The sequence below is a fragment of the Drosophila obscura genome, unplaced genomic scaffold (assembly GCF_018151105.1).
Source record: "Drosophila obscura isolate BZ-5 IFL unplaced genomic scaffold, ASM1815110v1 contig_200, whole genome shotgun sequence".
Lineage (NCBI taxonomy): Eukaryota > Metazoa > Arthropoda > Insecta > Diptera > Drosophilidae > Drosophila > Drosophila obscura.
Window position 1 is genome coordinate 5601873 of NW_024542791.1, and position 22398 is coordinate 5624270.

A 22398-nucleotide genomic window follows, 5' to 3' on the forward strand; every position below is an offset into this window, starting at 1 on the left:
TGACAAGCCCTAAAAATTCGCTTTTTTATATTTACAGCTGAATGCAAAATAAATGCGGATTGTCCCTACGACAAGGCTTGTCTGAACGAGAACTGCGTGAATCCGTGCACCCATGGACAGGTGCGTTGCGGCAGTGGAGCCGAGTGCTTGCCGCAGAATCACCAGGCTGTCTGCAGCTGTCCGGCCGGCACTCAGGGCAGTCCCTTCGTGGCCTGCATAACCGGCCACTGCCAGTACAACGAAGACTGTGCCGATCACGAGGCCTGCGATCGCCTCAACCGCGTTTGCCGGCCCGTCTGCGAGCAGGAGACCTGCGCCTTGAACGCCATCTGTGTGGGACGACGCCATCAGCCGCAGTGCGAGTGCCGTGCGGGCTACCAGGGCAATCCGTTTGTCCAGTGCGATATGCCGCAGCGCACCCCACAGTCGCCGGAGTGCACCCAGGATGCCGAGTGTCCCTCGAAGCTGGCGTGCATCAACGAACGCTGTGCCGATCCGTGCGCCACTCCGCATGTGTGCAGCCCCCAGCAGACGTGTGCCGTGCTCGATACCCTGCCGTTGCGCACCATGATCTGCAAGTGTCCCAGCGACACGGTCACCGATAGCTCCGGCAACTGTGTGGCCATCAGGCGACCCATTGCCCCGCCCAGCGGTGGCTGCCAGCACAGCTCCGAGTGCGCCAATCCCGAGGTCTGTTCGAACGGCAACTGCCTGGACGCCTGCCGCCTCGAGAAGTGCGGCGTCAATGCGCAGTGCACCTCGCGGGATCACTACGCCCAGTGCAGCTGTCCAGCTGGCTACCAGGGCAATCCCCGCATCGAGTGCTACTCCACGGAGATCGGACTGCCCAAGAGTCCAGAGCCGGGCTGCACGCGTGACGACGACTGCCCCAGGGACAAGACATGCCGCAACGAACTGTGTGTGAGTCCCTGTGCTGCGGATGCGTGCGGCATCGGTGCCTACTGCCATGTGCAGCAGCGGAAGGCCATCTGCCGCTGTCCGCCCGGCTACACGGGCGATCCCAAGGAACGCTGTCTGCCACGTACGTACATCACTCACTGAGCATCACTCCTGCCAATAGATTTAACCCTCCATCTCTCCCATTTTTCCTCCCATCCGTACAGCTTCCGATGTGATAACCGTGGGCTGCAAGTCCAGCAGCGATTGTCCCGTGACGGAGACCTGCATCAATGCCCAGTGCATCAGTCCGTGCAACTGCGGACCGAATGCCGAGTGCAGCGTGAAGAACCATCATCCCATCTGCTACTGCAAGCCAGGATTCTCCGGGAATGCCCAGTTCGGCTGTGCGGCCATCGGCTGCCAGTCGGATGACGAGTGCAGCGGCGACAAGCAGTGCTTGAATCGCGAGTGCATCAGCCCCTGCCTGGTGGTCGATCCCTGCGCCTTGAATGCCGAATGCTACGGACGCAATCATCGCGCCAACTGTCGCTGTCCCGCCGGCCTCGAGGGAGATCCGTTCGTGCGCTGCCTGCGCCTCGAATGCCACTCGGACTACGACTGTGCCTCGAACCTGGCCTGTCTGACCAACCAGTGTGTGGATCCGTGCGGCCAGCAGAATCCCTGCGCCCAGAACGCCATCTGCCAGGCGCTGCAGCATCGCGCCGTCTGCCGCTGTCCGGAGCAAATGCCTCTGGGCAATCCGTACGCCTACTGCGAGCGCCGACCCGTCGAGCCCGTGTGCCGCGATGACGGCGACTGCCCCAGCGGCCTGGCCTGCATCGATGCCAAGTGCCAGAACCCGTGCACCGAACTCTCGCCCTGCGCCCGCACCGCCCAGTGCAGTGTCCTCGACAGTGTGCCAGTGCGAACCATGGTCTGCGAGTGTCCCGAGTCCCAGGTGCCGGACGCCAGTGGCGAGTGCCGCCAACTGGTGCTGGCCAGTCCGCCGGGCTGTGAGAGCGACCAGGACTGCCCCGACCAGGAGGCGTGCATCCATCGCCAGTGCCGCAATCCCTGCAACTGTGGCACCAATGCCATCTGCCAGGTGACCCAACATCGCGCCGTTTGCAGCTGCCAGGATGGCTTCGAGGGCAATCCCTACGCCGCCTGCCGCTCGATCGGCTGCCGCGTGGACGGGGAATGCGATTCGGGCAAGGCCTGCATCAACGGCGACTGCATCAATCCCTGCCTGATCAACGATCCCTGCGGCCCCAATGCCGAGTGCTTCGTGCAGTCGAACCACGCCCAGTGCCGCTGCCTCAGCGGCTACCGCGGCAATCCCTACGAGCGCTGCCGCATCATCGGCTGCAGCAGCAACAACGACTGCCCCACGGACAAGACCTGCCAGAACGAGCAGTGCGTGAATCCCTGCGTCTACCACAATGCCTGTGCCCCGCGCGCCGAGTGCCGCCCCCAGAATCACCTGGCCGTCTGTCGCTGTCCCGCCGACCATGTCGGCAATCCCTACGTGGACTGCCGCCCACAGCCACAGCCCGTCTGCGTGCTGGACACGGACTGCCCGTCGCGACAGGCCTGCATCAGCGAACAGTGCGTGGATCCCTGCCTCGTCCTGGAGCCCTGCCAACGCCCCGCCCAGTGCCAGGTGACGCCCACGTCCCCGGTACGCACCATGATCTGCATCTGCCCGGACGGCTACATCAGCAGCGGCAGCGGCAGCTGCAAGCCCACCACCGGCATCGTCAAGGTGGGCGGCTGCATCTCCGACTCTGACTGTGCCGCCGACAAGTCCTGCCTGAACGGCATCTGCCGCGATCCGTGCAACTGCGGCGTGAACGCCGAGTGCCGCATCAAGGACCACAAGCCGGTGTGCACGTGTCGCCAGGGCTACGAGGGCAATCCCGAGTTCGAGTGCGCCAAGAGCGAGTGCCACATCAACGCGGACTGCCCCGGCACGCATGCGTGCCGCAACCAACTCTGCGTGCCCGCCTGCCAGGGCGAACAGTGCGGCTCGAATGCCCAGTGCCTGGCCATCAACCATCGGGCCGTGTGCGAGTGTGCGCCGGGACACGGTGGCAATGCCCGTTTGGGCTGCACACCGCTCGGCTGCCGCACCGACGACGAGTGTCCCACGGACCGGGCGTGTGTGAACGGCAAGTGCAACGATCCGTGCGCCACGACGGCCATCTGCGGCCGCGACGAACTGTGCAAGGTGTACCAGCATCGACCCCAATGCGCCTGCCCGCCGGGCACTGTGCCCGGACGCAATGGCTGCGAGACCGAACGGCATGCGCCCATCTGCATCAGCGACGGGGACTGCCCCAGCCAGAGGGCCTGTCTGCGCGGAGAGTGCGTGAATCCCTGCAATGCCACACAGCCGTGCGGCGTGAATGCCGAGTGCCGTGTGCGCGACACCCTGCCCGTACGCACCATGATCTGTGAGTGCCTCGAGGGCTACACCGGCAATGCGGCGGTGCAGTGCGACAAGCGATCGCTCTGCGTCATCGAGAAGGGCTTCGTGCGCGACGTGGACGGGCAGTGTGTGTGCCCGCCGGGCACCGCGCTGGACATTTACGAGTACTGCACCCCGTGCCAGGTGGAGCAGGGCTTCCGCATCGACGAGAGCGGCCATTGCGTGTGCGCGCTGGAGCGCGGCATGGTCATCGACGAGCGCGGACGCTGCACCTGTCCCATTGAGCTGGGCTACCGGCTGACGCCACGAGGAGAGTGCCAGCCGGAGGAGCCGCCCGAGTGCACCACCAACGACCAGTGCGCGGACAATCGCTACTGCAATCTGGATACCAAGACCTGCGAGGATCCCTGCCTGACCAAGGTGTGCGGAGTGAATGCCTTCTGCAATGCCGTCAACCATCGTGCCCAGTGCCAGTGCATCACCGGCTACACGGGCAATCCGGAGCTGCATTGCAACCACACCAACTTCCGCACCGACTTCCCCAGGACCCGACATGGTCGTCAGCTGCCTGGCCGATGGCGTTCAAGTCGAGATTCACATCACGGAGCCCGGCTTCAATGGGGTCCTGTACGTGAAGGGCCACAGCAAGGACGAGGACTGCCGTCGTGTGGTCAATCTGAATGGCGAGACGGTGCCACGCACCGAAATCTTCCGCGTTCACTTCGGCAGCTGTGGCATGCAGGCGGTCAAGGATGTGGCCAGCTTTGTGCTGGTCATCCAGAAGCATCCCAAGCTGGTCACCTACAAGGCCCAGGCGTACAACATCAAGTGCGTCTACCAGACGGGCGAGAAGAACGTCACGCTGGGCTTCAATGTGTCCATGCTGACGACAGCCGGCACCATTGCCAACACCGGACCGCCGCCCATCTGCCAGATGCGCATCATCACCAACGAGGGCGAGGAGATCAATTCGGCCGAAATCGGCGACAATCTCAAGCTGCAAGTGGATGTGGAGCCAGCCAGTAAGAGAATCAAGCCCCCAAGACCATGTCTCAGCAGTATCCTAATCCTCTTATGTTTCTCTGCCCACAGCTATTTATGGTGGCTTTGCTCGCTCCTGCATTGCCAAGACCATGGAGGATAATGTCCAGAACGAGTATCTGGTCACGGACGAGAACGGCTGTGCCACGGACACGAGCATCTTTGGCAACTGGGAATACAATCCGGACACCAACAGTCTGCTGGCCAGCTTCAATGCCTTCAAGTTCCCCTCGAGCGACAACATACGATTCCAGTGCAACATACGCGTCTGCTTCGGCCGCTGCCAGCCGGTCAATTGTGGTGGCTACAATGCCTTTGGGCGACGTCGCCGCTCCATAGCCGACAACTCGAGCGACACGACTGCCATTGCCACCAACTCGGGGGTTGAGGGTCAGCTGCGCGAGGAGATAACCATCTCATCGAATGCGATTCTCACATTCGAGAAGCGCAGCGGTCCAGGCCTCAATGATGCCAACAGTGAGTAGTAGCCCCCATTCCGCACATTCTCAATGACAAACACTAACCCTTTGCTTCCTTTCCTTTCGTCTGCCATCCTCTAGTCAAACCGGCGGCACAGCGAGTGGAGGATATATGCGTATCGATGGTGGGACTGATCATTGCCTTGGTCATCACGGCTCTATTGGCACTTGTGGCCGTCGCCGTGGCCGTCTCCTGCTGGCTAATGGCCTACAGAAGGCGACCCAAGACCATAGCGCCCCTGCCACATCCGCCAGAGTTCCCCAATCCGCTCTTTGCCAATCCCGACGCTGTGCCCGAGCCAACGCCGGACTACATATCCTAAACACTACACCGGACACAAAAACAAACACACACACCTAGCTATAACACACCTTAGACGATAAGAAAGAACAAAAAAACTACCAGAGAAAAAAAAGGGTAATATTTTCACAGAATTTTAAATTAATGTGAATATTTGAAAGGCACGTGCAAAAAGTTCTGCAAAATGCAAAACACATCTAATGATATCTCAATGAAAATGCGAAGAATGAATCAAAGAAAAACAAAAGTAAATTTGTGAGCTGAAAGAATGACACGGCCGGAATAATGGCCGTAGAACGAAATGAAAATGAAATTGTAAAAAGCGAGAATTTTGTATGCAAACAAAATGCATGCATGCAGAAGATAATAATAGTACTTTAAGAGAATAATTTTATTATTTGTATTAACATTTAGTGTTCTCTCTCTCTCTCTCTCTCCCCCACTAATATGAGAATTTTGCGTAGTGTAGCAGAGTATTTAGCTTCCAGCATAAAAATAGAATCGAATCCAGAAACTGCCAAAACAGAAGAGATGTAGATGTAGGAGCGAAGCGGGGGTACACAGAGTGCAGCTACAAACGAATTCTCGTCCTCTAACGACAACTTCTTCATTAGTCGATTATCAATATTAATATTCTGTTATATGTACATGCGTATTATATGTATGACTAAAGACTTCCTATAAATATTTAGGGTGTGGGTAGTACCAACGACACTTTGTATTATAGCACAGAAACACACACACACACACTTCCTGTAACTTTAAATATGAACTCAACTCGCCTTTTAAAATTGAAAACTGCCTTGATTTTCCAACACAAACGAACAATGCACCACAGAATACTCTCTCTAGCAGTATGTAAGACCTTCCGCTGAACCTTCCGCTTGTGTCAGCTATAACCACTTGACAATATGCCAACGATTGTCTCTGATGGATTGTACAAGAGCTCAAGAGTTAAACACACACACACACACACACAATCAGATACACAAACTCTAAGCTCGAAGCACATGGAAGTACGTTCGAGAAAAAAAGTATATAATAACCTTTTACTGCCACTGAGGCGTCCAAACAGCGCACAAAACGATACATACTGTCCATCTAATGCATAGGAAAAATACTAGGTTTGTTTTAATTTTAATTGCAACGACGACGACTAATGGAGGATTTGATTTTGAACACTATCCACCCACGACTACTTACCACTGTACTGTACTGTACCACTAGCCTCTACTATGTTTAACCAATTATTTTTGTAGTTTCTTAGTCAATTAATATTAAATTGTTGTGATTGTTTTTAATGCAAAAGAGATACTTCCACTAAACTTACTAATATGTAGGGAACCCAAGTATAAAGAGTACTTTAAAAGGCAACGAACCAGCGCGCCCCCTATCCGCCCCCCACCACCAACACCACCATCAACTTATATTTGCTTCATCAAGGGAGAGTCCGCTGCTGTCAACGCGCCGGAAACTATGCAGCGAATTTTCGTTTCCGGTGTCAGTTCATAGAGCGCAACTGTACTTGATGGGAGTTTAATTTGAGTATAGGCATATATAGGAGAGGGGGGAATGATTAGCCTGGATAATTAAATTATTAAAATGAAGTTTTAAATTAATATTATTAAACGTAAACAAAATGTATAGTCACTACTTTAAGCCGAACGTGAAGCGTTGAGAGACAGAAGAGCACTTCTTTATGGTGAAAATACCATACAAAAATATATAAACTCGCACTCAGACACGTACACAAAGAGACAGACATTGTAAATAATACGCAGGCAGCAAAACTCTATGGTATTTTAGGTAGCGCATTATTGTGTATAGGTTTCCATACTTTGATCCTATCCTATCCCAAATCTGAATCCGTTCCATGCCAGGCATAAAATTGAAATTATTTTCTTAATACCACAACCACATGGGCGCACTTCGATGTACCTAAGCGAGTGCACAAAAAATATTTCAAATTATTTAACCCTAAACGTTACCAAACACACACTTTTATTTTTCTTTTATAAATTTAACAAAAATGTATAACCTTTTATCCGAATAGAGCTCCAAATAGAGTTCAATCTGGACAAAACTTTTTGCACTGGCAGCAAATATCAAGAATTCAAAAGAAAGTAAACCCTTATTGTAAAAAGAACACAATAGTTCAATTGTAATTATAAAGAATTGTATTTAAAACGACAAAAAAAAATGAGAAACGAAATTAATTGTAATCGCTTATTGTAAACTAATAAATAAATAAATAAATATAAATCACATTATGTCTTATTGAACTCAGAATACTCGAATGTCAAGCATACCATCTCTGCGCTTATACTGTTGAATCTGTGAGACGCAAAATTGGTCGGCGCATAACCGTAATCAAAATTAATATGCATAAGCATATGGGGACAGTGGAGTGGTAGCCGCAGAACAAGCTTAACCCGCTTACCCCGCTTGGAGATCCCCAATTACACTTCCAGTCCCAGTTCATTATGCCTATTATGGGTATGGCTGGCTGGCTGGCTGGCTGGCTGGCTGGCTGGCTGTTGTTCTGCTTGTAGTATCTTTGTTTGATAATGGAGAGCCCCCACACACACATACGCATGAAGAGTACGAGAGGCATTTGGAGAGGCCGCAAGAGAGAATGAGAGAGCGGATCGTGCTGATTGTGTTGTGGTGCCGCCACCGCGTCCCCGTAAAGTGTAAACGATATTCGCGAACGTGTATGGGATCAGTTGACATTTGACAGCGCGCGTGGTGGCACGTTCTGGGCCCATTGTCTGGAGGGAAATCCATAATTCAGCGCGTATACGCCGGGGCCGCAAATTCGTCGACATTTTTGGTGTCTTTCGTGGTTTCAAAGTGTACCTACTCGTCAAATTTGCAATCGCACTGGCTTTCAGATTGAGCATAAAGTACGGGTATACCGCGACACCAAATTGATTCCGGGCGACTGTCGTCGTCGGGTAATTGATACAATTCCATATAATGTGTGTGTTGATTATGTTATTACGAGTATTAGGATGCAAATTAGGCAACAAACGGGAAATATAAATAAATAAATAAAGTGAATCCCTGCCAAAGTTGATTGTAGCTTTTGAGCTGACAAAATGAATGAAATTACCATTATTATTGTCAATTGCAATCATTCTGATTATCATAATTAATGTGTGTGATTATATTTCGGTTTAGTGTTTCGTGTTTTTGTGATTTTGGTGACTTGTTGGTGGCCCAACAAACCCATCAATAAAACATTTGTTTAATCTCTGTTTGGGCATCTGGACAAGCAAAAGTTGTATAATGACTTGCTATGACTTGTCGCCCCATCGATTGATAGGCGAAGCTTTCATTAGCAAGTCCAAGTGCTAATTTTTTTATAGACCAACAAGCGACAATGTGAATACTCGTAGAACATTTGTTTTACGATGCACAAGATCCATATAAAGTTTTCGCTTTATAATCGAAGTTCGCGTATTGGCTGACAATTTGTAGCCCATTGTTAGACAAAACAAAAATTAGCAAAACATTTCTCACCATTGGAATTTTCTCATGGTTTTGCCACTGAGAATCCCCCCCACAAAGAAAGTCATTATATTCTACACGTATCATAAATGATTGATTGATTCAAACAAATACTGAAAATATATCCAAACAAATTTCAATGTCATTCCAACAACAAGTCAACAGATGCTTTCAAAAGTGATCTCTTAAGAGGCTTACGGCACACAGTTATGTAAAACTGATACCCCACCTAAGCCCAACACTTGCCATACACGAATCAGCTTAGTATTTCACATTCCAGGCTTAGTTCAAACATTTTACATTCGTGCCTCGTGCTCGGACAGAAAATTTACATACAACTTGGGGACCAGACCGGCTCAGCTTATTGATATTACAATAAAAATGAAACCCCATAGCGTGTCATGTGCGACTTGATATGCGACACATACGAGTATAAGTGTTTGTCGTGTAAGATGCGTAATGACATTATTAATTGCCGCATAGTTTTGCCATTCTCTTCGAATTCAGTGACCCTTGGACACCGAAAAGTCAGTGGAGCAAATCAACAGATCAAAAAGATCATCGCATGCTTATGACGCGCATCGTCTGTTCATTTGAATCCATGGAAACTTTCAAATTGTATGTGAATTCGTAAATCGGCTAGCACGGAATATCTCGATATGGCTAAGCTATCAAAAATGAAAGCAGACAAAGAAATGCTGCTACATAAGGTGCTGACTGCTCCGAGAGTGGGCGGGGTGTAGATACCTCGTACCTTAACTCTACCTACCGATAAGATACAAATTTGTATCTGTCGAGTCAAGTGCTAGTAGCTGTCTGTGTGAGTGTTGCTGTTTGAAGAGCTCGTGTGAAGGTTTATCTCTGACGGTGATAAAATGGAACAAAAATGGGACAAAACTTCAGCTTGTTGCTTATTTATATAAACAAATAAAAATAAATATATACAACGTTCATACAAATTCCCCTAAAAAGTGTACAAGTGCAGTCACATTTATGGGCCAGCAATGAGTCGCGAGAGTCGGAGAGAATTCATACGAAACTTTCGTTATGTCATGATAATTATAAGTGAAAAACGTTGTACATTTTGTGTTGTATTTCTTAGGGTTTCTAAGAGGCTAAAATTAGAGTCCAAATATTTTTTTTTTTTTAAGAAAGTTTTCTCATATCTTCAGTGAGAGCACATGATATGCCATGTGTATTTCTGGTGTGCTGCTGATTTATTTAAATACATAGGACTTGAAAGCTTAAGCCTAACATACTACAGAGAACCACACTAACAAGATTGTTATATTCAGGGCTTTCTATGTGATTTAAAGCACCGACAACATCCCGTTGAGAGAGTCGCAAACGCTGCAAAACGACCCGGCCTCAGATTGTGAGCATTAAAATGAAAGATACGAAAGCAGCAGCAGCAGCATCAGCAAGCCAGTGCAAACATCAGCAGAAGCAGCAGACCAACATGGTTTTATGATCGCCCCCCAAAACTCAAGCCCAGAAGCTCGAATTTGCGCAGCAACAAAAAAACGCAGCCACCAGGAGGAGATCCCAGACCAGATCCCTGTAAAAAAAAGAATAACCATCAGCATGTCGGAGAGCAATGAAGCCGCTGGTGGACTGGCGAAGACAGCCTCCTCGCCCACCGCCCTCAACCTGGTGACGAAGCGCTCCACGCTTCGACACAGCCAGCTGTCGGACAGTGGTGCTGAGAGTTGTGGCGACGGCGGCGACGAACAGACCCGTCTCATACGCTCACCCTCCGCACGTGCCCACAAGTTCATCATTATACCGGCCACGCCCGGAGCGACTGCCACGCCGGGAACCCCCGTAGGTCCACTGCCATTCCGTCAGACCAGCTCAACCACCTCGCTGGCTGCCATGTCGGCGGCACTGCACAAGCAGCCGCCTCGACAGACGTCGATCAAATCGCGACCCAGCTCGGAGGTCATACAGCAGGCTCAGCTGATGGTTCAGCCACCGCCAGCGGCGGCCACATCCACCTCCACGGTGACCTTCACCCTGGAAGATTGCGATGGAGAGCCAGTTGAGGCAGCTGGTGGGCAGCCGCGGCCCATCTTCACGCACAGCCCGGCGGTCGTTTCACCCACGCCCGCTACCCTGACCTGCACCACCACCACGACCATGGCCGGTGATACGGTGGCCATGTCGCCGCTCAGCATGGATCAGCGCTCGCGAATCGGCAGCCACAGCAGCAGCATGCGTTCGATTGCCTCAGGTAGGTTTCGCACACACTCAAAATTCCGATACTTGAAATACTACTCATATATAACAAAATTAAATGACTTAATCTCATGTACTTGAAACGATTCGTAATGATCATTAAGTATGCGAAGGGGCTTCCTAACCGCCACTGAACTTTTGTCTTATAAAAATTAATATTTACCGCATGGAAATCCCCCTCAAAAAATATACAAAATACTTACACCAATTTATATTTAATCTCAATTGAATAATTTGTTTAATAATCTTATATATATTTCTTAAATTAAAAATTACCTTTAGGTTATATGCCTGCGCTGAATGACAGCAGTGGCAATCTTGTGGCTAGCATTGCGGTTGCCCCTTCTGGGCTGCATGCCCCCAATCCGCTGTATATGCAACCGCAGGCCTCGCTGAGCGGCAGTTCCTATCTATTTCACGATTTGCCCGCCCATCAGATCTACTCGGATGTGACATCGGTCCGCTCCCTGGCCTCCATTGGCATTGGATCCACAGATGGACGGAAGTTGGTCATACGTCGAGTGCCGACCACCGCCAACGAGCTGTTCGACATGGTCAATCCCCAGACACCGCCGTAAGTATGGCGTATCTCCTATGGCCATTAGCATAACAAAGCGGAGCCGATAAAACGAACTAATATTTGTGGCAAATTTGGCCAACATTTGGCACCTCAGCATAAAAAGCAATGAAAGCAAATAAAGCGCATTCAAACAGGCAGGCAAACAGATAATTTTAGCACCATTGTGGCATCTCTGGCCGGGGGACATGTGATAGCGCCTCTGGGCAGCTGGCAACGTGTCGCGGGCAGCCTCTCATCGGGGCACCAGCTATTTTTAAGCAGTGTTCCTTAACGAGATCAATAGATTGATATTTGTATTGATTCGAGCAATTACCACGCGCCATTGTGCTCCAAAATGTGGCTGCGATTGTTGGCTGGAATCTGGCGGCCAAGTGCACGGATCAGCAGTCAGTAACGTGTCAGCCCACAGACGGCACAGTTCTCCCAGTTCCGTGTAATCCGTAATCCGTATCCTTTCCTGGGCGTGTTTAGTGTGAATCCAACAGTGATGGCCGCATGGATAACGTGAACTAAGGACATAGCATCAAGTTACTCTCGCATATACCAGACTATATACTGAGTTCAGATCCGTAGTAGACCGTAGCAAAATGCCCTATCGTCAGGACTACGATGCGCAGTCATCGAAACACTCGGAGCAATCCACCTTTCGCTTCCAGCGTGTGGCCAAAGTGTAAGAATCGATCGCGCGATCATTACGTAAAACCCGAGTCGAATCAGGCCATTTCTTAAGCCCAAAATTGTACGATCGGGGAGCTTATTAGCTTAGAGCATTAGCGAATAAGCGCTGATTAAATATGAACGATTATTAAATGGCTAAGTGGAATGTTTATAATCTCTTTAGCGCTGATCCGAACAATCAAAAATACCAAGCAATTCCTTCTGAATACTTGGTTCCTATTTAAATGTCTGCTTTGTGGTGGTCAGAATTATTTATGCAGTCGATATAAAAAGAGGGGAAAAAGAGATGCATCGCCACCCACATCAGACACCCTCGCACACATTCGGCATTCAGTCCCCCCCAATTCGACATCAGCCCCATCAGCCCCATCATCTGATCCACTGATGCCATAGCAACTAGCACCTCACGGGGCCAGGCCAGCCCCCATTGTGGCATGGAGCATGTGATTACTGCAATTAAGCCATTTGACGCAACAACTAATCGCGTTCGCTGTTTGGGTGCTCGTTAAATCAGTGAGGGGTGCACTTGCACTGCCTACGGCCTGGCTGAGTGTTGACACCAATTGGATGCGCCTGGCTGGGCTTTTGACACCACAAAACTTACAATACAATATTATCCACCCTCTTCTCGCCTTGGCAGGCCACTGGGCATCGATGACGATGACAGCTACCTGGATATGTCCGACGACGCTGTGCAGCTGAAGCCGCGCCAGCAGCACTGGGCCAACAAGATGCAGTTTGTTTTGGCCTGCATCGGATACTCGGTGGGCCTGGGCAATGTCTGGCGCTTTCCCTACATGTGCTACAAAAGTGGCGGTGGTAAGTGGAGTGATCTTTATAGAATTCCAATTTGGATCAATATATGTTCGGAAATTCAATTAAAAAGAATTCGCTCCAAGAGTGCCGCACATGCGATGGGGCAGATAGTTGCTTTGATTTCATGCGGCAAGAATAACTTTTAGTTGCTCTAAAAGCATTTGACAATTTTGCGCTTTATGTGGCATTTCCGCTCCAGCGTTTAAAAGCCATAAATTAAAATTTAAAATAAAGCGGTCACTGTCATCATCTCGAAGACAACGTCTTTCCGTACATATACCTCCCTACCGTCCCTCCCACCCACCATCCATGGTGTATGAACACGCGAGTCACTTGGAGACCCGCGTCCATCTTCATTTACTTTGGTCACTCGGTCTCAGACTCGGACTCGTACTCGGACCTGGTGCCCCATTTACGTATATAATGAGCACAAGATCTCTTGATAATGATGGAAAAGTAGGGAGAGACAGATGCTTGTACAGCTCGTATGGCCTTATGCAATTTGCAGTTGTTGATCTCAAATATTTATAATTAATTTAATTTATTTACTTAGCTGCTGTCACATTTGTGCGCACATTTACATTGAGACCGACCCATAACTAATATTTTTTTGCATTTGCTACTGCTACTTCCAGGTGTTTTTCTAGTGCCCTATTGCATAATATTGTTCATATGCAGCATTCCGCTGCTATTCATGGAGCTGTCTGTGGGCCAGTACACTGGTCGTGGACCCATCGGTGCCTTGGGTCAACTGTGTCCTTTGTTCAAAGGTAAGTTTACAACGAAACGACAGAGAATGCTTCTAAAAATTAATTAGATTTAGATTCGGGGGCTATATGGATCTGAATACCGATTCTGGTCGTATTTATATAAGTTACTATGTGGAAAATCATTAGACCGCAGATGCTTTTGATTGATTCCTATGACAGCTTAATGGTATAGTGATTCGAGTCGCCTGATCTAATGGGTAATGGTCTATCAAAATTCAGGCTATTTTTATAACAAACTCGAAATAAATCAGCTAATTCGAAATAAAGTTCATTGCGTCATTTGTGAAAATGTTTCGAGTTACACAAATATTCTTTCGTCACAATGAATGTGGGCTGTGAAACAATGGAAAAACGAGGCTGAGGGCTACCCATCCTACCATGACAAGCTCAAAAGTGTCGCTGCCTTGGCCAGATCCATTGCCAAGGTCGGTTAGAAAAACAACAAAAATATATGTACCTACATACTCGCCTGCTCATGGATGTGTGAGCTATGTTTTTTTTTTTTAGCTTTGAGTTACCCCGTGCGGTGCTCTACTTGCATACGGACGGAAACTAATTAGCCGGATTCATTGTTGTCGTTGTGGCAGTGGCGTGAAAATGTGAGGCGCGGAAGCAAGCTCCCGGCTCCCTGCTAACGCCTCCACACTCGGACCCGACCCAAGGCTGAGGTTGTCAGAGGGGTCATAAATCTAGAAAACAACATTACAAAACGCTTAATTATTGTCAATATTTTGCGAAAAAAGCAGCGACACCCCCACTCGCAGGCCCAAAGGCAGAGCCAAGAAAATAAATATTAATAATGTGTAAAACTACTTAAGCAAGATTCGCGAATGTCTGGTTATCCATCCAATTGTCGCTGTGGCGTACAGAACGAACGGCAAATTATGCATATGAATGCCAGTCTAGGCTAGGGTCTAGACATGTACATACTCGGATGTAGTTCCAAATGAAACCGGTCGAATTTGCTGCTGGACCAATTAGGAATTCATATTCCCGCGGCAACTCACCCAATCGACATTACATTACAACCTCCAAAAAAGGTGCTGCCGTCTTAGGCTTACTCTTATCCCAATTTGTACACAATTTATACAATAAAACCTCGTGGGAAGGGCACTAAATGTGGCTGAGTTTTAGGTGAATTACCTTTAGAAAAAAGTGATCCGATCCTAGTTCTTACTTTTGGACAGCGTTCTGTCAATATAAATAAGAGAATAATTAATTCCTATACCTGTGCGAGGTGTCTCTATAATGTTTTCTTCAATTTCTCTAATGGGCTTACGAATGCCCCACCAACAATTGCAGGAGCTGGACTCGCTAGTGTGGTCGTCTCGTTTCTCATGTCCACGTACTACAGCGTCATCATAGGTTATTCCATTTACTACTTCTTTACGTCATTTAAAACGGAGATGCCCTGGATTGACTGCAGCAACAGGTGGGTTAGAGGGCCCAGCAGGGCAATGCAATATACTATCGAACCTTTAAATTTAAATTTCAGATGGAATACGCCCGACTGTTGGGTGCCGCAACGCAAGGAAAACAATGCCAGTGCACCGGACACATCACGCACCCCCTCTGAGGAGTTCTTCGAGTAATGAATGCATTCAAGTTTGCCCCCGAATTGACAATTCTACTAAGACTCTTCTATAATTCTTCCTGCAGGAATAAGGTGCTGCAGATCAGCGGTGGCCTGGAATATCCGGGCATGATGCGCTGGGAGCTGTTCGCTTGTCTTATTTGCGCCTGGCTGATGGTTTACTTTGCCACATGGAAGTCAATCAAGTCGTCGGCCAAGGTGCGCTACTTCACGGCCACTTTTCCGTTTGTGCTCATCATCATACTGATGGTACGGGCCGTGACGCTCGACGGGGCGGCCGAGGGTCTGCGCTACTTCTTCCGACCTAAGTGGTCGGAGCTGAAGAATGCCAATGTGTGGATCAATGCTGCCTCCCAGAACTTCAATTCGCTGGGCATTACCTTCGGATCCATGATCTCCTTTGCCAGCTACAACAAGTACAACAACAACATACTCCGCGACACGATTGCTGTGAGTGCGGTGAATATGATAACCAGCCTGCTGGTTGGCATATTCGCCTTCTCCACCCTGGGCAACCTGGCGCTGGAGCAGAACACCAATGTGCGGGACGTCATTGGCGATGGGCCGGGCATGATATTTGTGGTGTATCCACAGGCCATGGCCAAGATGCCGTACGCCCAGCTGTGGGCGGTCATGTTCTTCTTCATGCTGCTCTGCCTGGGCCTGAACTCTCAGTTTGCCATTGTCGAGGTGGTGGTCACCTCCATACAGGATGGCTTTCCGCGTTGGATTAAACGGCACCTGGGCTACCACGAAATAGTCGTGCTCTTTGTCTGCGTTATCTCGTGCCTCTTCGGTATGCCAAACATCATACAGGGCGGCATCTACTACTTCCAGCTGATGGACCACTATGCCGCCTCCGTGACAATTATGTTTCTGGCCTTCTGCCAAATGATTGCCATTGCCTGGTTCTACGGCACCGGGCGACTGTCGAAGAATGTCAAACAGATGACCGGAAAGGCTCCATCACTCTATCTCAGATCCTGCTGGCTTGTGCTGGGACCCTGCCTCCTCTTTGTATGTGATCCGCTATAGAAATTGTTGAACCATATCTCATGCTCATCTCTTTTTTGTAGGCCATTTGGGTGCTGAGTCTCATCAACTATCGTGAGCCAACGTATCACAATGGGAGATACACGTATCCGGACTGGGCCTATGGCATTGGATGGATGTTCGCATCTTTCTCGCTGATCTGCATACCGGGGTATGCGATAATCAACTTCATGCGGACCAGCGGTACCAGCTTTTGGGATGTAAGTGATTAGATTCTCATTCATCAGTTAGGTTAGCGTCCGTCAATAACCATGAGCATATTCCATTCGATAGCGCATCAAGAGCACGCTGCGACCAAATATCTACGAGTGCAAGATCTGTGGCGAACATCACTGCGAACACGACTACCCAGAACAGGAGCAGTACATGCTCGCCCAGGAGTTGGCCACCGTGTACAAGCCCACAACCAGCCACCTACATCATTTGGGACAAAAGTCCGGCTATAATGCTATGCAGGCGTCGAGCACGGGCCCGCCACCCGGTTCCCACTCGGAGTACAAATATCAGTCTAAGGTCCACTCGGAGCCACCACCAAATACGACAGAGGAGCATTATGGCAAATAGACTACCACGAGTATCCGTATCCTGTTCAAATGAAAGCAATTTCAGAGTATTTTAATGAATCATTTTTGTGACTTTCCAGGATTAACTAAAGTTAAATAAATTATCGACATTCAGGCTCCGGTTTTCACATTCGCTTTGATCAATATCTTCTGTTGCATATCTTTAGAATTGTAGGGTTTCACAGACCTTTCAGGCGAGAGAATTTATCAGAGTTTGGAATTGCCTTTGGGCATTGTTCACCTTGAAAGCCAAGCGATTCTAATCAGTCGACTTTAAGAGGATCGCTTTCATGAGTGCCTCCTTTATTTGAGTGCGGGTTTGTGATGTAAAACTGTACTTTTGTGTGAATGACTTCGAGCAGTGAGAACATTGATAGGGTCGTTCACCTGTGTGAGTACAGATGTGTTCTTTCAGATGACAGTTTTGAGTAAATGACTTTGAGCAGTAGGTGCATTCGTATGGTCGTTCATCCTTGTGCGAACTGACATGTTGTGTTGTGTCGCTCCGCCGTGGGAGTACGGATGTACACCTGGAGTTTAGATTTGTCTTGAAACGACTTTGAGAAGTGACAGCATTGATAAGGTCGTTCAACGAACAGTCCTCGTCCTCCACAATATCACAGATTTCTTCATCTTCTTCCATCAGTTTGAAATAGTTTTAAGGGCCGAATGCAACAAAATTAAAATACATACATGTGAAAAGAGTATATTCAAACCCACAAGCAGCTAAATAGTGTTGTTTTTCCGAGTTGAAAATATGACTTGGCGTGTATTGTTTTGATTTAAGAAAATAAATAGACGAAATGGGCTGTTAAGCGCAAAGCTCATCAAATCTGTAATATTATGCTTCTACATAAATCTTCTGGTCTATATTGAAAGAACTCACGGCTTCTGGAGAACGTAGCTCAGTAATTCCGTCTGGGAATAGTTTTTCCTTTTCTGAAGAATTCAGGCCACATCTGGATGCAAATTTCGAATTTTTAATGGTCTTGTGTATATATTTTTGGGGTCGTCGCAACAAATCTCATATTGAACTTAAAAAATGCATTAGTAAAATACACACATACATATGTGTTATGATTTTCTGTCGAATAAATCAATTATTCACTCAAAATATACCAATGTAACATTTTAAACTAACTTAAAAATTAAATAGCTTATTGCTACTTTTTTTGTACACTTCATTAATGGTCATTTCAGATATATTGTCGAAGTGCAGATTACAAGGTAACTCTGCAAAAAACGCTCATTCTAAAAGGTTAACATTTCATAAAATTTCGATGTCTTTTTTTATCTTATCCTTAATATTTTAACACTTAAAACTGTATTATAAAGGCCACATTTAACATTCAATACAGAAATTTGGACATTGCCCAATATTTCGTCAATTATTTTGTCCAAAAATGGCTTGGACTGTACGTACAAAAGTACGTAACATATGTAAAAGTCACAGTAAAGAGGATGGCGGAAATAATTGAATAAATTTAAATATCTCGTTCTGCAGTTGGAGAAATAGAATCATTCGTTCCCAGCGTTCTTACCGATGTGATCTCGAAGAGTGCCGGATTAACGCACTTGTCATTGCTTGTGTGACTACGTATGTGTCTTTGGTAGCTGCTGTTTTTGTATCTAAATTTCTTCGAGCAGTGGGTGCATTGGTAAGGACGCTCCCCAGTGTGAGAGCGGATGTGTACCAGAAGATTCGATTTTTCTTGAAATGATTTCGAGCACTGAAAGCATTTGAAAGGCCGTTCATCTGTGTGAGTGAGAGAATGTCTATCAAGTTTTGATTTTTGTTTAAAAGACTTTGAGCAGTAAGAACACCTAAGCGGTCGTTCGCCAGTGTGAATACGGTTGTGTTCTCGGAGATGAGATTTTTGTTCAAAAGACTGCGAGCATTGGGAGCAATTGTACGGTCGTTCGCCCGTATGCGTACACATGTGAATATGCAGTTGTTCTTCCTTAATAAACGATTTGTAGCAGTGAGGACATTGGTAAGGTCGTTCACCCGTGTGCGAACGGATGTGAATCCGGAGACTGTCGGATCGAGCAAATGACTTGGAGCAGTGAGTACACTTATGCGGCAGCTCGACAGTGTGAATACAGGTGTGGTCGTTGAGTTCGGTTTTTTTTGTAAATGACTGAGAGCACTGAATGCACTGGTGTGGTCCGCCTCCTGAATGGGTGTCTCGGAGCGCAACAGTCTGAGAAAACCTCCTCGAGACTCCTCGAAAAGACTTATACTGGCGCTCTTCGGTGTGTGTCCGGGTGTGTTTTTGGAGATGAGATTTTTGTTCAAAAGACTGCGAGCAATGAGAGCATGGGTATGGTAGTTCACCCGTGTGGGAAATTATGTGGTTTTCAAGACTGGATTTTTGTATGAAGGACTTGGAGCATTGAGGGCACTTGTGTGGTCGGTTATCCGTGTGCGTACGGGTGTGTCTTTCAAGATTTGATTTTTGTGTAAAAGACATCGAACAGTGATAACATTGGTAGGGTCGTTCTCCGGTGTGCGTACGGGTGTGTGTTCGAAGATTGCATTTATGTCGAAATGTCTTTGAGCAGTCGGAGCATTTGTAGGGCCGTTCTCCAGTGTGTGTGCTGATGTGACGCTGGAGAGTTCCGGCACATGAGAAAGACTTGGGGCACTGAGAGCACTTATGCTCGCCGCGTTGGGATTTTAGTTGATAGGATTTGGAGTGGTCAGAACCGTCGACGCTACAATTATCTAGATTATCATTTCGATGTACCTTTGCATTGGTTTTAAAACGTTTTAATTGCGCATTTCCACTATCTGACAGCTCACAGTCTTCCTCTTTTACATTAACACAGAGGTCTCTTGCCTTATTTTCCTCCATCAGGCTCTGCTCGCAGGTTTTCTTAAGATTGAATGCACTCACTGCGTCCTCAAGGCAGGGCGGACATATGTTTTCTGGTAGGGAATCACCTCGCCTAACCAGGTATCCTGTGCACTCCGATATCATGTCAGCAATGCAGGTGTCCCATTTTTGTGTCTCATCAAAAATGTTTGTGACTGCTCCAGACGTCTCCATGCATACTCTGCACATTTCCTCCATTTTCCTGCAAGTAAATGAATATCAAATAAACGGAATACAGGACGAGCTACTACTCGCAGGAATGCAACGTATAAAAAACCAACTTTGACGGCTTTTCTGAATTGCAACTTGCAGCATTGAATTGATCATTCTTTGGCCCGAATTAGTTTGTTTTGACCACAAAACATTACAAAAAGAGCTGTTAGGCGCAAGATGAAAGAAACCAAAAGTGCTGTTAGGTGCGAGAGTATCTATGTATGTTTTGAAAACATAGTAATATTTACCTTTAATATTATGAGCAACAAGACCGAACAAGATAGACGAAAAGTTGAATTTCATACAAGGCATTAGAGGACCGATGCTTGCAATGATTTGCGATTATACACAAGAACGACGCCTGGATTTAGTACCAATGCAACAGGTGGGGGCATGGACCACTGTTAGTGGGTCTGCTAAAAATAATAATGCATTCTCATATAGGTATTTATAATCTCGAATCCTTTCGCAGCCTTTATATACTTTGCTTTCATGTCCTAACACACAAAAGTCAGATGCCGTTGAATTCTTCTGCAACCTTTTCATGAACTCGTCGGTGGAGATCAGACCACTGGCAGCCAGCATGTTGGCCACTTGAATTGGCTCCTTTATCTATTGCCATTAAGCTTTGAGATGTAAGTGGATAGATTCCTAATTATCAGTTATCGTTTATTAATTTATGTAAGCATGTATTCCATTCCGAATAGGTCATCAGAAAGGCACTGCGACTAAAGATCTTCAAGTGCAAGATATCTGACTATCCATAGCACGAGCAGCACATGCTGGCGTAGAAGCTGGACACCGCGTGCCGGCCCAGGAACAGCCATCTGCTTTTCTTGAGACAGAAGTCCGGGTATGGTGCTAGGTGCCCACATGGATCACGCTTAGGAGTGACTTTATGCACATATGTATCTACGAATAACGCCAGCATATGACTGATCTTTCTTCAGTTGCATAACATTTTTGGTATTTGAAGATTGTACACGTCAAGAATGACCATTCAATTCAATAGTTTAATTTATTTCTTAATATATGTACACATTCTTAAAAAAATGTTTAAATTGCGTTTGTATTTGGGAAGCTTTAACCATTGTTTTCCGAGTGTCTGAGGATGTGTTTTTTAAGATATATGCTATATTTAAATGACTTTGAGCAGTCCGAACAATTGTAGGGTCCTTTACCTGTGTGCGTACGGCAGTGTCTTTTAAAGCTGTCTTCTTGTGCGAATGACTTTGAACATTGAGTGCATTTGAATGGTCGTTCACCAGTGTGCTTACGAATGTGAACCTGTAGAGCTGCTTTCCCGATATATGAATTGGAGCAGTAAGGACATTGGTGAGGTCTTTTAGCCTGATGCAAACGGATATGAACCCGGAGACTATCGTCTCGGGCAAATGATTTTAAGCAAAGAGAACACTGGAACGGTTGCTCCCCCGTATGACGACGGATGTGTATTTTGAGTTCAGAACTCAGTGAAAATGACATCGCGCAATGAGGGCATAGATAGGGTCGTTCACCCGTATGAGTACGAGTGTGTCTTTTAAGGTTGTAGTTATTTGCAAAAGACATCGAGCAGTATGAACATTGATAGGGTTTTTCTCCCGTGTGCGTACGGACGTGAAATCGGAGGGTTGAGCCGTTGGCAAAAGACTTGGGGCAGTGAGAACACCGATACGGGCGCTCCCCAGTGTGAGTACGGAAGTGTTCCCTGAGAGAGCATTTGTGTAAAAAAGATTTTGAGCATTCGGCGCATTTGTAGCGCTTTTGTACATTATCCGTCTTATTTCCATAATTTTGGTGTATCTCTTCATCGTCTTCAAATTGGCTCGATTGCTCCGTTTCACCATCCTGCCAGTCCTCGTCTTCCTCCTCCAACGGAGTGAAATAGAGTTTGTGGCTCTGCTCGCAGGTTTTCTTAAGAGTGAATGCACTCACTGCATCCTCAAGGCAAGGCGGACATATGTTTTCTGATAGTGAATCACCTCGCCTAACCACGTATCCTGTGCACTCCGATATCATGTCAGCAATGCATGTGTCCCACTCTTGTGTCTCCTCGAAAATGTTTGTAAATACTCCGGACATTCCCATGCACACTCTGCATATTTCCTCCATTGATTATATCTGAAGTAAAACGAAGTATATCTACGTGTGGTATTTAAGTAAAATACAAAAAAAAAAAAAGCACCAACCTAATTTTTGCCAAACCATATCTCAAATTGTTTTGCTTTGAGAAAATGTATACAAAATGTGCTGTTAGGCGCCAGAAACATATGTTATGTTATGTTAGCGAAATAGTGATGTATGTATGTTATGTATTGTTTATTCCATTTAAATATATATGTACATTAT

The 22398-nt window shown here is 47.4% G+C and overlaps 4 protein-coding genes and 1 long non-coding RNA gene across 11 annotated transcripts in view; 3 read left to right on the plus strand and 2 right to left on the minus strand.

Annotated features, from left to right (window-relative positions):
- Nucleotides 1–5388, plus strand: part of LOC111080276 — a 117493-nt gene extending 112105 nt beyond the window's left edge. Inside the window, 5 exon segments of the mRNA XM_041593903.1 lie at nucleotides 38–1042; nucleotides 1125–3877; nucleotides 3879–4353; nucleotides 4424–4849; nucleotides 4933–5388. Coding sequence (XP_041449837.1) covers nucleotides 38–1042; nucleotides 1125–3877; nucleotides 3879–4353; nucleotides 4424–4849; nucleotides 4933–5174 — 4901 coding nt within the window. The 3' untranslated portion in view covers nucleotides 5175–5388.
- Nucleotides 5389–7889: 2501 nt separating this feature from the next.
- LOC111080277 (sodium- and chloride-dependent GABA transporter ine) lies at nucleotides 7890–17068 on the plus strand. 5 transcript variants are annotated; one of them, XM_022375780.2, is made up of 10 exons: nucleotides 7890–8133; nucleotides 9961–10898; nucleotides 11186–11477; nucleotides 12802–12980; nucleotides 13613–13747; nucleotides 15050–15179; nucleotides 15243–15335; nucleotides 15407–16358; nucleotides 16418–16594; nucleotides 16668–17068. In XM_022375780.2, the coding sequence occupies exons 2-10, from the start codon at nucleotides 10133–10135 to the stop codon at nucleotides 16956–16958; spliced, it is 3015 nt and encodes a 1004-aa protein (XP_022231472.2). In that variant the 5' UTR covers nucleotides 7890–8133; nucleotides 9961–10132; the 3' UTR covers nucleotides 16959–17068. The 5 variants fall into 5 exon arrangements, with proteins under 5 accessions (XP_022231472.2, XP_022231473.2, XP_022231470.2 ...); XM_022375781.2 differs by having other exon boundaries at nucleotides 7890–8109; XM_022375778.2 differs by having other exon boundaries at nucleotides 7890–8058.
- A 1097-nt stretch (nucleotides 17069–18165) lies between these two features.
- On the minus strand, nucleotides 18166–20209 carry LOC111080278 (zinc finger protein 883-like). 2 transcript variants are annotated; one of them, XM_022375784.2, is made up of 3 exons: nucleotides 20118–20209; nucleotides 19629–20038; nucleotides 18166–19526 (listed from the first exon to the last, which is right to left on the minus strand). In XM_022375784.2, exons 2-3 carry the CDS (start codon nucleotides 20032–20034, stop codon nucleotides 18442–18444), a joined length of 1491 nt encoding a protein of 496 aa, XP_022231476.2. In that variant the 5' UTR covers nucleotides 20035–20038; nucleotides 20118–20209; the 3' UTR covers nucleotides 18166–18441. The 2 variants fall into 2 exon arrangements, with proteins under 2 accessions (XP_022231476.2, XP_022231475.2); XM_022375783.2 differs by having other exon boundaries at nucleotides 18166–20038; nucleotides 20118–20208.
- A 71-nt stretch (nucleotides 20210–20280) lies between these two features.
- On the plus strand, nucleotides 20281–21083 carry LOC111080279. Its single transcript, XR_005967961.1, has 3 exons — nucleotides 20281–20434; nucleotides 20522–20684; nucleotides 20765–21083. It is a non-coding gene; the product is annotated as an uncharacterized LOC111080279 (long non-coding RNA).
- LOC111080273 (zinc finger protein 239-like) lies at nucleotides 21084–22320 on the minus strand. 2 transcript variants are annotated; one of them, XM_022375774.2, is made up of 2 exons: nucleotides 22239–22320; nucleotides 21084–22170 (listed from the first exon to the last, which is right to left on the minus strand). In XM_022375774.2, exon 2 carries the CDS (start codon nucleotides 22159–22161, stop codon nucleotides 21133–21135), a length of 1029 nt encoding a protein of 342 aa, XP_022231466.2. In that variant the 5' UTR covers nucleotides 22162–22170; nucleotides 22239–22320; the 3' UTR covers nucleotides 21084–21132. The 2 variants fall into 2 exon arrangements, with proteins under 2 accessions (XP_022231466.2, XP_041449704.1); XM_041593770.1 differs by having other exon boundaries at nucleotides 21084–22172; nucleotides 22242–22300.
- Nucleotides 22321–22398: the final 78 nt, after the last annotated feature.

Coding starts and splice junctions, on each gene's coding strand:
- LOC111080278 (XM_022375783.2), bottom strand. CDS start 20,034: ATGGAGGAAATGTGCAGAGTATGCATGGAGACGTCTGGAGCAGTCACA.
- LOC111080273 (XM_022375774.2), bottom strand. CDS start 22,161: ATGGAGGAAATATGCAGAGTGTGCATGGGAATGTCCGGAGTATTTACA.
- LOC111080277 (XM_022375780.2), top strand. CDS start 10,133: ATGATCGCCCCCCAAAACTCAAGCCCAGAAGCTCGAATTTGCGCAGCA. Junction 11,478..12,801: donor GTCAATCCCCAGACACCGCC/GTAAGTATGGCG, acceptor TCGCCTTGGCAG/GCCACTGGGCATCGATGACG. Junction 13,748..15,049: donor ACTGTGTCCTTTGTTCAAAG/GTAAGTTTACAA, acceptor CAACAATTGCAG/GAGCTGGACTCGCTAGTGTG.